Below are 14,922 nucleotides of genomic sequence, written 5' to 3'. Positions count from 1 at the left end.
CGGGGCCGGGGGCGGGACGCCCCGGGTGGGGGCGGGATCCTCAGGGTGGCAGCGCCGGCGGCGGCGGGGACCCAGGCTGGGAGAGCGGCGGCGCTGGCGGGAGGCCGAGCGGGGCTCCACAGAGCAGGTAGGAGGCGTCTGGTCGCCGGGGCGCCCAGGGCTGCGAGGAGCGAGGAGCGGCCCGGCCTAGGTGCGGTGGCTTCCTGTCCACCTGCCGACCGCGCTGGGCGAAGGAGGGCCTGGGGGTGGGGACGAGGGGTCCCCAGTCTCGCCCCCACCTCTGTTGGAGGAAGTGCCTGGGGTCTGCGCGAGAGGGCGTTGGTCCGGGGTGGTGGGAGGGAGGCTGACCGTCCCCAGTGGGTTTCCTTGTCCCCTCCTCACCCAAGCGTCTGGCGGAGGGACCAAGGCTCGCTGGAAGAAAAGGGGGTCGACCTTGACCCGGCCTGGAGATGCAAGGAGCTTTTACCCACTTGGGGCCTTGTCCGCCTCATCTGTTAAATGGGCGCCTTGATGGGTCGGCCCTATGCAGAGGCCCCTCTGGAAGATCTGCGATTCAGCGAGATGAAAACCCATGGCAGAGAAGGAGCCCAGGGCTCTAGTTCTGATCCGCCGCACTTTTGGAGGGGCTCGGGGGTCGCTCATCCAACTGCGCTCCTGAGGAAGGATGCAGAGACGGCTCCAGTTCTCTGGGTATCCTTGTGGGAGGAGGAGATGGATGTGTCAAATTTGAAGGCTGGATTAGAGAGACCAAGGCAGCCCTTGAGTCTGGGAGAAGATTCCGGAAGCCTCCTTGGAGGAGGTGGCATCTGAGTGGGGCAGGGAAAGGAAAGGTAGTGGTTAGGGCAGCACTTTGGAGTCCCTGCTTTACCCCTCAGCCAAGGCCGTCCAACAGTCTCGGGCAAGTCTACACTTTTCTCTATGGTTCAGTTTGATGTGCTCCTTAAATGAAACAATTTCTCTGACAGATTAAATCAGATAATTCAGAAAGTGCTTAATACAGGGTCGGTATATAGTAGGCACTCAATAAACACGAGCTATTAATGTCTGCTAGCAGCTGCTTGGGGGCAGGGATGATTCCTATTTGGTTCACCCTTGTATCCCCAGCACCAGCATGGTGTCCAGCACGCAGTAGGTCTCAATACATATTTGTCCAATGAATGAATGAATGAGTATGAAGTACAATGCTTGACACGAATAGTGAATTTACAGGTGGCTGGTTCTAAGAGGTGGGTATGGATGCCAGAGACAGTGGTCTAGGTGGATGGAACAGTTATAAGCATAAACCCAGAGCAACAGATTATAGACACCCCCTCCTATAGTGCATGTGTGTATGTGTGCATGTGTGTAAGTTGTGTGTGTGCACGTGCGTGTGTTGGTGGTGGTAGTAGAAAGTGATAGGCACAGCCGGAGCACCGGGGTAGAGAAGGGCACTGGAATCCTGAGTCCTAGCAGCCCATGGGAGTGGATGATGGAGGAGGAACTCTAAGTAGACCAATAGCTTTACTCATGTCCTCTAAGTGGGGAGATGGGAAAGAAAGGCAGTCAGGAGACACCAAAGGACCATGAATGCCTGGTGGGAGGGGAGGAGGAAAAGGGAAGGGGCTTCCCATGATCCCTTCATGGTGTGGGGCATTCTTCACCTTGTCCCTGCTGGGCTCTTTGCTGGCTGGGGCCGAGGTGAGCTGTGGGGAGGCAGCATAGTGCCAAGCCAGCCAGCCACGGCATGTGCGGTGAGCTGGGCAGATAGTGAGCTGGGCTTGAGGAACTGGCTGGGCTCTGTGGGAATCTGGTGTAGTGGTTTCCTATCAACAGCTTATCCCCTGGGCCAGTTCCTGGGCTCTATAGCACCATGTGGACTGTGGTCATTCCTGCCTGGAGCCAGGAAGGAGCTGTGTCCTTGAGGTAGAGCCACTCTAAGCAAAGCTAGTTTTAGTTTTGTGACATCCTGGCAGGCAGCTGCAGTGGGTTTCCATCTCCCTGGGTTGACCACGAATATGTGAGAAGCAAAGGTCTAAAGTGGAGGTGGAGACTGGAGGAGTACATCAACAGTCAGGAGGCGTTGGACCCCCTAAAAGGGCCAAGTTCGAAGCTTCTCCTTGTACCACTTTCCGTAATTGCCAACAACCCTTGTTTAATATCTGTGTTTTGCCCTAAGCTCTAGAAAAGCAGGGAGGCAAGCTTGCCTTGCTTCTCACTGTGTCCCTACCTAGCATGGCGTCTGGCTCACAGGAGGGGCTCAAGGAATCCATGTAGAATGCATTCACCCAGGCTGAGGGACGGCGCTTTGGCTTTGAGAGAAGAGATTCTGACTAACTGACCATGAGCTTCTTGTTTCATTGTGTGGTCCCCCCACTGTCCCCACCCCCTGTCTCACATTTGGCACCTCCACTTTCTCTCCCACCATCACCAATGCCTCTTCTCAGAAAAGGATCTAGTGCTAGACATTGACACCCAAGGGGGAGGCCTCACACTATGTCGCTGTTCCCGGGGCTCCCAGAGGAGAAAGTGACGTCCAAGCTGAACCCCCTCCCATCCTGTTGCTCCTGGGACACAGGGTCATGGTGTGTTAGAGGTGACAGGGTCTCTACAGGGAGCAGAGCACACTGCCACTCTCAGGGTTTGCAAACCAGAATCTGGATATGATGTTCAGAGTCATATAGAGCTGGGAAGGCCATTTCTCCTAACTCCAACTGCTTTCCACACTCAGTAAGCGGTGCAGTTCTCTGGGAATTGTAAATGCAGCAACACTTCCCTTTACTTTACAGTCTTCCAATAAATTGGGATGAAAGGTTAAAAAGAAAAGAAAAAGAAAGGTAAAGTGGATTTTAAGTTGCCCAATAAACTCTTTTAATTTCTTAAAAAAAAACCCTCATGTATGATGAAAAGACCCAAAATTACATCCATTCTCCTGACTTTTAAAAAGATATATATTTGATATTGAAGAGAAATATCCAAAACAGAACTTTTGTAACGTGGGCTAAACCTGTTGCTGGCCAGAAGTGCCTGCGGTAAGATGTCCACTTTGCATGCTGCTGTCCAAGGGCCTCTGAAGTCAGCCCGGAAGCAGCAGCTGGTTTGTTTCTCCCGGACAACCTCCAAGCCTGGTTCTAGTTCCCCTATCGGTTTCCCCATCACCATCCATCCAGTCTCCTGAGGCAGTCGTTGGCACCTCGGCCCCTGGAGTCCTGCTCTTTTCTTTGGGACCTAGAAGGATGGATGTCTTGCTGTTTACACTGAAATGAATTACTAATCAGAAGTACAGATCCTAGGTGGGCAGGAGGAGGCAGGAAGAAGGAAGGGGACTGAGTCAAGAAAAGAGCCAGCAGTGAGTCTCGGTGGATTCCTGAGCAAGGTAGGGGTGTAGGTGAAGCTGAGGGGGTGGAACCAGAGCTGGAGCTGGTTTGAAATTCCCCAAGGTAGTGGCTGCAGTTTAGTCTAAGGAAGGAACAGAGGGCGTGCCAACCTCTAAGACAGAGAAGCCTGTTCTCTAGCTGGGCTCAGGCCTTCTCCGAGGGGCCTCCTGCCTGGACTGGACACACCTGAACTATGGGGGCCCTTGTGGGGCCGGTACCCTCCTGGGGCCTCTGGGTTTGGAGGGCTTTGCTCCAAGTAACAGCCCGGAGGAGGCGGAGATGAGCAGGGTGTTAAGCCCTGTACTCTGCCTCAAGCCACATCACCTCTCTGAGCCTCAGTTTCCTAATTTAACCAGAGACGATAGTACCCTCTGCAATCACCTATTAAGAATTTGTGGCCAGGCACGGTGGCTCACGTCTGTAATCCCAGCACTTTGGGAGGCTGAGGCAGGCGGATCATGCACGAAGTCAGGAGATCAAGACCATCCTGGCTAACATGGTGAAACCCCGTCTCTACTAAAAACACGAAAAATCAGCCAGGCATGGTGGCGGGTGCCTGTAGTCCCAGCTACTCCGGAGGCTGAGGCAGGAGAATGGCATGGACCCGGGAGGTGGAGCTTGCAGTGAGCCGAGATCGCGCGCCACTGCACTCCAGCCTGGGAGACAGAGCCAGACTCCATCTCAAAAAAAAAAAAAAGTTTCCCTTTGCTGCCGAAGAAACTTGTGTCTGGGGAGCTACCTTTTGGGGCAAACAACCTCAGGATTTAAAACTTCCTCCCACAATTCCCTCATTATTGGTTCATTCATTTGTTCATTGACTCGGCCCACCTCTTCAGTGCTTGCTAACACCTGCACTGGGAATTCAGAAAGAGCTCTTTTTGCTGCCTGTCTGGTTCCTTGCACACCCCAAAACACAGTGGCCTTGCTTTGAAGTTTTCATCTGTTCCTCCAACTGGGGTATTTCCTTAGTCTGTCGCGTAATAAAAAACAAATGTGGGCCTGGGGTGGTGGCTCATGCCAAGGCAGGAGGATCACTTGAGCCCAGGAGTTTGAGACCAGTCTGGCCAACATAGGGAGACCCTGTCTCTACAAATAACAAAAACTTTAGCAAGCATGGTGTTGTGCGCCTGTGGTCCCAGCTACTCAGGAGGCTGAGGTGGGAGAATCAAGCCCAGGAGGTTGAGGCTGTCGTGAGCCGTGATGGCACCACTGCACTCCAGCCTGGGTGACAGAGCAAGACCCTATCTCATAGAAAAAAAAAAAAAAAAAGCAATTGTGCAACTTCCCCTCACTGCTGTGCCCAATCCCATGACCCTCCTGGAGGTTTCCTAAGGTTTCAACTTATAGTTCATAGAGGAAACAAATGGTTAACTTGCTTGCCGAGAGCTTCTTAGGTGCCCACACAGTGCTGAGTGCTATAAAAGCCCTGGCCCTTTAACACCCCCAGAGATGAGTATTATTGTTCCATGGTGTCCTTGGGGATGCATTCTGACTTCCCTGAGCCTGGGGCAATTTTGCCTTCATGGGCCCCATGCCCCATAAGAAATATTTAAAATCGTGCTGGTGCAATGACTCACGCCTATAATCCCAGCACTTTGGGAGGCTGAGGAGGGCAGATCACCGGAGGTCAGGAGTTTGAGACCAGCCTGGCCAGTATGGTGAAACCCCGTCTCTACTAAAAATACAAAAAAAAAAAAAAAAAAAAAAAAATAGCTGGGCGTGGTGGCGGGCACCTGTAATCTCAGCTACTTGGAAGGCGGAGGCAGGAGAATCGTTTGAATGGGGAAGGCAGAGGTTGCAGTGAGTCGAGATCGCACCATTGCACTCCAGCCTGGGTGACAAGAATGAAAGTCTGTTTCAAAAAAAGAAAAAAATATTTACAATGATATTTATATGACTGCATGGGTATATCAAAACATCTTCTTCAACCTGAAAGTCACTTTTTCCTCTGGATTTTAAAAGAAATGAAAACATTTTTTGTGGGCCCCTAAAAGTACTCTGGGCATCATGCCACCTGCGCCTAATGGAGACCTGGGTCCTCCAGCCAACAAGAAAGGGGATGAAACTCCAGCCCGGCCCAACGCTGTGGAAGCTCTAAGCTCACAGTACTGCCTTCAGCAAGAAAGAAGGAAGGGAGGGGCCGGGCGCGGTGGCTCACGCCTGTAATCCCAGCACTTTGGGAAACTGAGACGGGCAGATCACCTGAGGTCAGGAGTTCGAGGCCAGCCTGGCCAACATAGTGAAACCCTGTCTCTACTTAAAATAAAACATTAGCCAGGTGTGGTGGGTATGTACCTGTAATACCCCTACTAGGGATGCTGAGGGAGGAGAATTGCTTGAATCTGGGAGGCAGAGGTTGCAGTGAGCCGAGATCACACCACTGCACTCCAGCCTGGGGACAAGAGCGAGACTTTATCTCAAAAAAAAAAAAAAAAAAAAAAAAAAAAAAGAAGTGGGGGAGGGACGAAGACCTGGAGAAGGAGCTCTGTTATCCAAAATCTGAACACCTTTAATGATATTAATAGTTCTTGCTAGAAAATGAAACTTGGTTTGTTTCTTTGCCTTGCTGCTTTTTACCTCAACTTTTTAAGAGCCACGCCCACTCAATCCTCTTTCTTTGAAATTCTGAATGTTCTGTCTCCTAAGGGTAACTGGTTTGCCCAGAGGATGAAAAGCAATTCATTTATCTTTTTTCTAAACAGCTCCAAGTTCCTCATTCCCAGTAACAGCGTCATTAGTCACAATAAGGACAAAAATAATTAACATTTTTGAGAGCCTTCAACGTGCCAGGCATTCTACGAATCACTTTGCAGCCTTGTCTCCTGATAAGCCTTAGGAACCCGATACATTAGTGCTATTATCATCTCCATCTTGCAGATGAAGAAACTGAGGCTTGGAAAGACTAAGCGAGTTGCCCAGCTGGCAGTGCCAACATGGATCCACGTCTGTTAGTTTGTTGTCAGACTGTAACCTCCCTGAAGGTGAGGACTGTGCCCGGTTCCCCACTGTCTCCCTATCACCCAACACAATGCCCGCCACATACCAGCTTTCAATGTGGAATGAACGAATGCTTGACAGACCCCAGAGCCTGAACTCTTGCCCTTTCCACCCACTGCTCTGTCCTTCAGAGAAGCTCACCTGCTTCGGGTCCCCTGCTCTTTGTCTTGAAACAATCACTGCCTGTCACTTTGGTGCAGATATTGGCAGCTACAGCCCTGCTGGAGTGAGGAATTATAAAAACAGGCAGGGGATCAGGCGTTGACTTCCCCACTAATACCCCTGAAGTCCCATCCCCACCCCCAGCTGGGAGAATCTCCCAAGCAGAGTCTGCCTCCAAGACTGCTTTTCTCTGGGAACTTAAAGGTGAAGCTGGCAGAGTGCCAGGCAGAAAAGCCAAGGATGCTTGCATGGCTTCCTGCCCTGGGGCTCATCCCTTCCCCCTCCTTATGCCCTTTCTCCAGGGCACATTACCAGACAGCTGGCATCCCTGGGGGGACATGAACTCACCTGCTGGAATAATTAGACACTTGAGAAATGCAGCTACTACAAAAGAAAGATAAATCAAACCACATATGCCATTCAGAGCAGAATTATTGAAGCAGATGGACCAAGATTTTAAAGTAAAGCATGATTATACTTAAAGAGATAAAGGAAGAAATTCATGAAATAATGTAAGAACAAGAAGTCACAGGCACTTCCCTTTCTCAGCTATCACTAAGAAAGCAACAGTGGCCAAAATGAAATTCAGTGACTTGGCCGGGCATGGTGGCCTGTAGTCCCAGCAATTTGGGAGGCTGAGGTGGGCAGATCACCTGAGGTCAGGAGTTTAAGACCAGCCTGACCAACATGGGGAAACCCTGTCTCTACTAAAAATACAAAATTAGCCGGGCATGGTGGTGCATGCCTGTAATCCCAGCTACTTCGGGAGGCTGAGGCAGGAGAATCGCTTGAACCGGGAGGCGGAGGTTGTGGTGAGCCCAGATCACGCCATTGTACTCCAGCCTAGGCAACAACAAAGCAACTTCTTCTCAAAAACAAAAACAAACAAACAAAAACAGAAATTAAGGGACTTCTGAAAGTCAAGAAATCTTTGTGACTCTCACAAGAACCATAAGCAGTATTGTTATGCAGCTTCCCATATTTACAGGAAGATTATGTCTTCTCCTCTTTCCAAAGAGCTGAGACAGAAATATAATGTTCGGTCCATGCCCATCTGAAAGCATGAAGAAGCTCAGTTTGCACAAGGACACTACAGAGGTCAGCAAATTAGCAAAGTGGTCCAAGTTTATGGGAAGAAATATGTTATCTGCATTGGACATGTGCAGGGGAAGAAGGCTGGCCATTCGCCCCAGCAGGGCGCTTAACCCTGAACGAAGACTGAGATCCTTGAGCAGAAAGCTAAATCTCACCAAGTAGGAATAGAAAAGCCCAAATACAAGGAAAATGCAATTGGGAAGATGTAGGAATAAAGTAATCTTACATACAGTTTTCATTAAAAAACTGCTGCAATGAAGAGGAAAAAAAGCAGTCATAAGAGAGAACCAAGCCAAAACATTAGCTATGAAAAATTTAAGATTAAAAAAATAAAAGACATAATAGATGGCCTGAATATCAGGATGGATACAACTGAAGAATTTGCGAGTAGATAGGATGATCAGATTGAGAATTATCCCCAGAAGCAACAGGGAAAGAAACCGAGACAACACATAGAAAAGAAAAGCTGAGAGAGGCCAGGCGCAGTGGCTCACGCCTGTAATCCCAGCATTTTGGGAGGCCGAGGCAGGTAGATCATTTGAGGTCAGGAGTTTGAGACCAGCCTGGCCAACATGGTAAAACCCCATCACTACTAAAAATACAAAAATTAGCTGAGTGTAGTGGTGGATGCCTGTAATCCCAGCTACTCGGGAGGCTGAGGCAAGAGGAGGATCACTTGAACCCGGGAGATTGGAGGTTGCAGTGACCTGAAATCACGCCACTGCACTCCAGCCTGGGCAACACAGTGAGATTGTCTCAAAAAAAAAAAAAAATGCTGAGAGAGATGGAGAGTAGACGTATGATTCCCAAAAGGAAAGAAAAATAAAAGTGGAGATGAGGAAATAAATAATTGAAGAAATAATGGAGATTTAAATGTTCCAAATTTTTTTTAAATGAGTGCAGATTGAAAGGGCTCATAGAGTAACCAACAGTAGAAAAGAATAAGGAAAAATTCACACATAGGTATCATGGAGAGATTAAGAATATGAAAGACCAGGAAGAAGAGCAGGAAGAAATAACAGGTGCCATACAAAGGAACAAGAATTGGATTGGCATTATACTTCTCAACAGCAATACCCGATAAAGAAAGTCAAAGAAGTGATGTCACTAGTAATTTTAAAAAAAGAACTCTTTCAATCCAGAATTTTAAAGCCAGCCAATTTGTCATTCAAACATGAGGTCACAATAAAAATATTCTTAGGCAAATAAAGCCTCAGAAGGTGGAATGCACAAAGACCCACATTGAAAATACTCTTGCAGGAAATAAATAATAAAAGAAATATTCAGGAGATCCTGCAAAAGCTGTGGGAAGTCAGGCTTCAGTGCAATACTTGGCATTTTAGGCAGGAGGGGATTTTATACACCTCGTTTTTTGTTTTTTTGTTTTTGTTTTTGTTTTTTTTAATATAGGAAAGGCTAGAGGCTCCCAAAATACTGCAGAACTGGCCAGACTGGGGAGCTACAGCATCTGCCATAGCTAGGAAAGTGGAAGAATCTCAAGGCTGCCCTGGAGATTGAAACTGAACTTGACAGGGAACTGTTGAATTCAAGGACACATACATCTTGGATCCAGTGACCTGGAAGCTGATACACCGTAACTGCCCAGATACTGGAACCCAGAGTCTGGGTACCAATGTCACTGCAACACTTGTTCATCTTTTCAACAAGGAGAGAGTGAATCCTGGGCTTGGACAGTTTGGGAGGTGACACTGTCTAGCTAAAATTTAATGACATTGATCTATTTCATCTAATTTATGTCATTGTTACCTTCTATTAATGGCAAGTGACACTGGTTTTCCATTTTTAGAAGTGATAGAAGATTGTGTGTATGTGTGTGTATGTGTGTGTGTGTGTTTTGAGATACAGTCTCACTCTGTCACCCAGGCTGGAGTGCAGTGGCGTGATCATGGCTCACTGCAGCCTCCACCTCCTGGTTCAATCAATCCACCCACCTCACTTCTTTGACTTCCTTTATCGGGTATTGCTGTTGAGAAGTATAATGCCAACCTGATTTTTGTTCCTTTGTATGGCATCTGTTATTTCTCCCTGCTTTTGTTCCTGGTCTTTCATATTCTCAATTTCACCAGCCTCTCGAGTAGGTGAGACTACAGGTGCGCACCACCACACCTGGCTAATTTGTGTGTGTGTGTGTGTGTTTTTTTTTTTTTTTGTAGAGACAGGGTCTCACTCTGTTGCCCAGTGATATGGTTAGGCTTTGTGTCCCCACCCAAATTTCATCTTGAATTGTAATCCCCTTAATACCCACTTGTCGAGGGAGAGACAAGATGGAGGTAATTGAATCACTGTGGTGGTTTCCTGCATGCTATTCTCATGATAGTGAGTGAGTTCTCATGAGATCTGATAGTTCTATAAGGGGCTCTTCCCCTTTCACTTGGCACTTCTCCTACCTGCCGCCTTGTGAAGAAGTTACCTTGCTTCCCCTTCTCCTTCCTCCACGATTGTAAGTTTCCTGAGGCCTCGCAGCCGTGCCGGACTTCAAGGCAGTTAAACCTCGTTCCTTTATAAATAACCCAGTCTTGGGCAGTTCTTTACAGCAGTAAGAAAACAAACTAATGCTCCCAGGCTGGTCTCTAACTCCTGGGCTCAAGTGATCCTCCCACTTCAGCCTCCCCAAATGCTGGGATGACAGGTATGAGCCATGCGCCTGGCCATTTCTGACATATTCTAGTGGTCTAAGCAGTCACAGGGCCCACCCAGACTCAAGGGAGTGGAGAAATGGACTCCGCCTCTTGATGTGGGCCGTGGCCGGGTCCCACTGCAGGAGAGAATATGGAATGGGAGATATTATGAGGCTGTCTTTGGAAACTGCAATTTGCATAGCTGGGAAGCACTGGTGAGTTTTGGAGACAGGAAATTGCTCTTTCTGCCTGGCGGGGGGAAGGGAGGAGGAGACAGGGGCTGGTGCAGTAAGACTGAGGCAAGTTCATGGAAGACCTTGATTCCCACAACAGATCATTAGAACTTTATTCTGCAGCAAGTTGGAAATGATCATTGCTATTGGAACAATGTAGAAACCGTGCAGAAAGCAAAGGTCTGTAATTCTAGTTCCTTCAACAGGTGGCTCCCCAGGGAAGAGGCTGGAGGCTTCTATTCCTTCACAGTTACACATCCCAGCCCCACAATGGCATAAAAAGCACACCGCCTCAAATCCACTAAGCATTTATTAGACAATTATTGCATGCTGGGTACAATGCCAGACCAGGCACTGTGGAGGTGAGTCTATGATTCATAAACCTGAATCCTGGAAACTCCAGTCCATAGCTTCTAGATTCCCTCTTGGATGACTCGTGGCCCAAAAACCCTTTGCCGGGACAAATATCCTGTTTTTTTTTTTTTTTTTTTTTACTATAAAAATACCCAATATCCAATGTAAAAGTACAAAGGAGGCTGTGACTTGCCCCTTGAGTCTGCATGGAGCTGAGAGGGCCCAGGCCCTGAGCTCAGGGAGCCGGACCCCAGAGAGTCAAGCGTATGTTCGGAACCAACCCATCCTCAGGTACCTGCCTAAGCCCATCTCTTCCACGCAGCCTATATGCACGCACGCATTCACGCGTTTATTCATTCAAGTGCCTTCTAAATGGCAGGCCTTGTGCTGGGTGCTGGCAGGATGGCTATGACTAAGGCAGGTCTGTCCCCCAGGGAGCACCTAGAATAGAAAGGAAGCTGGACCTCCCTACGGAAAACAACACTTTCATGTGGTAAGTGCTATCACTAAGGCACCTATGAGATGCTGTGAAGAGTCTCAGAGGAGCCTGACCTCCTTGAGATAGGAGGAGAGGCTTTGGGCAGGTCTTGGAGAAAAAGGAGCTGAGATTATCAGCACCCACTAGGCCCAGGCATTCTGCTAGGGGGTTAACGTGCACTGCTAAAGCGACTTAGGCACACCAAACCCTTACACAGGCCTGGTCGATACAGTAAGGCTAAGTGATTGACACTTAATATTAACAATTATCATCTCCTTTGAGTGTCACAAGAAAACTAGAGAGGAGTCGCAAAGCCTCCTTTACGGTTGAGGAAACAGGCGTGGAGGCTAAGTCGTGAGCCCAAGGGGACACGACTGAGCTGGAGTTCAATCCCCAGTTTAATTCTAAAGCCCTTATCTTTGTCTACTCCACCCTCTTTCTAGTTCATGGAGGAGGCAAGAAGTGGAGGACATTCCCAGAGAGGGGACAAATCTTGGGGAAAACTCAATAGCCTCAAGGAGCTGCGGTGTGGAGTATGTGGGTGCCCAGATGGGATGGGAGAGGAGGCAGGAGAGAGGTGACGGGGAATGAATTGTAAAGGGCATTGAATACCAGGTGGGGCAGGAGAGTGGCCTCAATTCTATCCATAGAGAGAATCGACCAAGGGTTCCACGATGCCCTGGCCGTACTGGAATCTCTCCTTCCAGGTCACACTCCCGTGACCGCTCGTCACCTAATTAGGCACCCGCCTGTGACCCGTTCACATCCTTCCAGGCAGGGCTGGGCCTGGAACACGGGGCAACTCACAGCCCAGAGCTTCCTCCTTGTCATGGCCTCCCTCTCAGGCTGTGGTATTTGCTCAGAACCTGAGCCCAGGGGCAGAGAGCACAGAAATATTTATTTATGTCACTGCCAACCCTGCCTCCTGGAGGCCCCTATGAGGCACCTCACAGAGAAGCTCAGTTATGTAACTCGGAGTTGACACAGCAGGAAGAAGAGGGAAACAAGTTCTAGTTATTCCTTTTTCTGTCTTAGACACATTTGGAAACTGGATGGCTTGACATTGCCCTCTCTTCTTCCTCCCTCGCCTTACTGACCTGGGGTCCTCGGGGACCTCGGTGGTACTAGATCCATTGCTGATTTTAACCTCGATTCTCGTGTGGCTGCGGGTTTGGGGAGATCTTCCTAGAGGTGGAGGAGGGGAGAGAAAGGAAATGTATTAAAGGGCTGCTTTGTGCCAAACACTGCCAGAGACTTTATATTTATTATTAGTGGTAGTAGTATTAAACAGCAACCCCATGAAGAGGGTCCTGTTATTACCTCCACTTTACAGAAAAGGAGATGTAGGCACAGAGAGGTTAAGTAACTTTCTGAAAGCCACCCAGCCGAGCCAGGTCAGTTTGGCTATGACCACTACTGGTTCATTTTCAAGCATCTCAAACTGAATCCATAACAAACTAATCCCATAATAGGGATCCTTTTTGTTGTTGTTGTTAGAGGCAGGGGTCTTGATACATTGCCCAGGCTGGACTCAAACTCCTGGGCTCAAGAGATCCTCCTGCCTCAGTCTTCCAAGTAGCTCTGAATAAGCCTTCTAAGTAGCTAGGACTACCGGCATGTGTCACCATACCCAGCTCATAATATAGGGGTTCTTGAGAGCCCAGAGCATGGTAGTTTCTTACTGTGGAGGAAGACCTTCCACAGCTTTAATTCCCAATATATTTTTTGTTTTGTTTTGTTTCTTTGAAGACTTGCTCTGTTGCCCAATGGTGTGATCTCAGCTCACTGCAACCTCTGGATTCAAGTGATTCTCCTGCCTCAGCCTCCTGAGTAGTTGGGATTATAGGCACCTGCCACCATACCCGGCTGATTTTTGTATTTTTTGTAGAGATGGGGTTTCACCATGTTGGCCAGGCTGATCTCGAACTCCTGACCTCAGGTGATCCACCTACCTCGGCTTCCCAAAGTGCTGGGATTACAGGCGTGAGATACCATGCCCGGCCCCAACATATTTCTTGAATCTAGGCTCCACTCTGGCCCTCCCTGGGCACTAGACTTCACTCTGCTGTGACCTTCGGTCTTCCACCTACTCACGAAATCCTACACTTTCCTTCTCTAGTGTGCCTGTTCCCACCCCCTCCTCCCTAGACTTCACTCCCATTGTTCTTCCCACCTAGACTGGCATTCTTCCCTTCCCACCTCATAAAGTCTCAGTCAAATAATAATAATAACAATGTGCATTGATTGAGCGGCAGCAGTAAAGTGGAGTGGCCAAAAGCATGAACTCTGGTGTATTTGGCCTAAGTTCCACCTAGTTCTGCCACTTTCACTGGCTGTGTGACCTCAGGATACTTAGTCTCTCTGGGCCTCAGTTTCTCTACCTGTAAAATGGAAATAACGACACCCACCTCCTAGGGCTGACATGGAATGAAATGAGTTATACAAATAAAAATGTAAACTATACAAATAAAAGCTTATTCATAAAGTTTTCATAAAAGTGCTCGGCACATAGTAAGTGCTCATTAAATTCTCCTCTTCAAGCCTTCAAAACATGGAGCAGACTCTGAAGTCAGATTCTTTGGGGTCACGTCCTTCCTCAGTTGGTGACCTTGGACAAGTTACTTAACCTCCTTGGGCCTCAGTTTCCTCACTTAAAAAAAATTTTTTTTGAGACAATTTTTCTTGCTCTGTGACCCAGGCTGGAGTACAGTGGCACAATCACTGCTCACTGCAGCCTTGAACTCCTGGACTCAAGTGATCTCCCACCTCAACCTCTAGATGGGACCACAGGTGTGAGCCACCACGCCCGGCTAATTTTTTTTTTTTTTTGTAGAGACGGGGTCTCCCTATGTTGCCCAGGCTGCTCTCAAACTCCTGAGCTCAAGCAGTCTGCCTACCTTGGCCTCCCAAACTGCTGGGATTACAGGCATGAGTCATCATGCCCAGCCTAGAAATTTTAACAAACAATATGCTTTTTGCTTAGGGTGGAGAGACACTCAAATAAACATAAACTAAGTTAGACCCCATCTCTACCAAAAAGAAAAAAGTAAAAATTAGTCGAGTGCAGTGGCGTGCACCTGTAGTTCCAGCTGCTTGGGAGGTGCAGATGGGAGGATCCCTTGAGCTGGGGAAGTCAAGGCTGCAATGAGCCGTGATTGCACCACTGCACTCCAGCCTGGGCAACAGAGCAAGATCTCACTCAAAAACTAAATACATAAACAAACAAACAAACAAAGTACTTCACAGGGGTCTTAGCACTTAGAACTAAGTACATACAAGCTATTATTATAGTCCTAGGATTCAGATCCAGGTCAGTCTGACCCCACAGCCGAAGAGTTTAATGACCCCATGGTGCCACTCAAATTCCACTGCTCCAGGTGGCCTGCCCTCCCCCAGGCCCCTGCTCACCACCCTCAGCCTCTGAGCTCACAGCACCTCTTTGTTAGTGTCGCATCTGCCTCCTGGTGATACAGACCACACGTGGGGGAAGGCATATGCCACGTGCCCTGTGCCCAATCCTTGCTCAGTGCCATAGTCTCTGGCTCCTAATATATGATTAATGGATATTTCCTGAATGAATGAATGTATGAACAAACGAATGAGTTGGTGTT

The 14,922-nt window shown here is 48.5% G+C and overlaps 1 protein-coding gene across 2 annotated transcripts in view; it reads left to right on the top strand.

Annotated features, from left to right (window-relative positions):
- The first annotated feature begins 47 nt into the window (after positions 1-47).
- The window catches only part of NCMAP (non-compact myelin associated protein), a 51,002-nt gene continuing 36,127 nt past the window's right edge, over positions 48-14,922 (top strand). The window contains exons 1-2 of one of the 2 annotated variants that reach the window (XM_038006187.2): positions 11,013-11,124; positions 11,213-11,326. In XM_038006187.2, the coding sequence (XP_037862115.1) occupies positions 11,322-11,326 (5 nt within the window). In that variant the 5' untranslated portion in view covers positions 11,013-11,124; positions 11,213-11,321. Of the gene's footprint in view, positions 128-11,012; positions 11,125-11,212; positions 11,327-14,922 lie in introns of those variants that run through there. The other variant, XM_038006198.2, reaches the window with a different exon arrangement.

The sequence above is a fragment of the Chlorocebus sabaeus genome, chromosome 20 (genome assembly GCF_047675955.1).
Source record: "Chlorocebus sabaeus isolate Y175 chromosome 20, mChlSab1.0.hap1, whole genome shotgun sequence".
Classification (NCBI taxonomy): Eukaryota; Metazoa; Chordata; class Mammalia; order Primates; family Cercopithecidae; genus Chlorocebus; species Chlorocebus sabaeus.
Note: the sequence above shows the minus strand (reverse complement) of the source record. Positions and strands in the feature narration are given on the sequence as shown.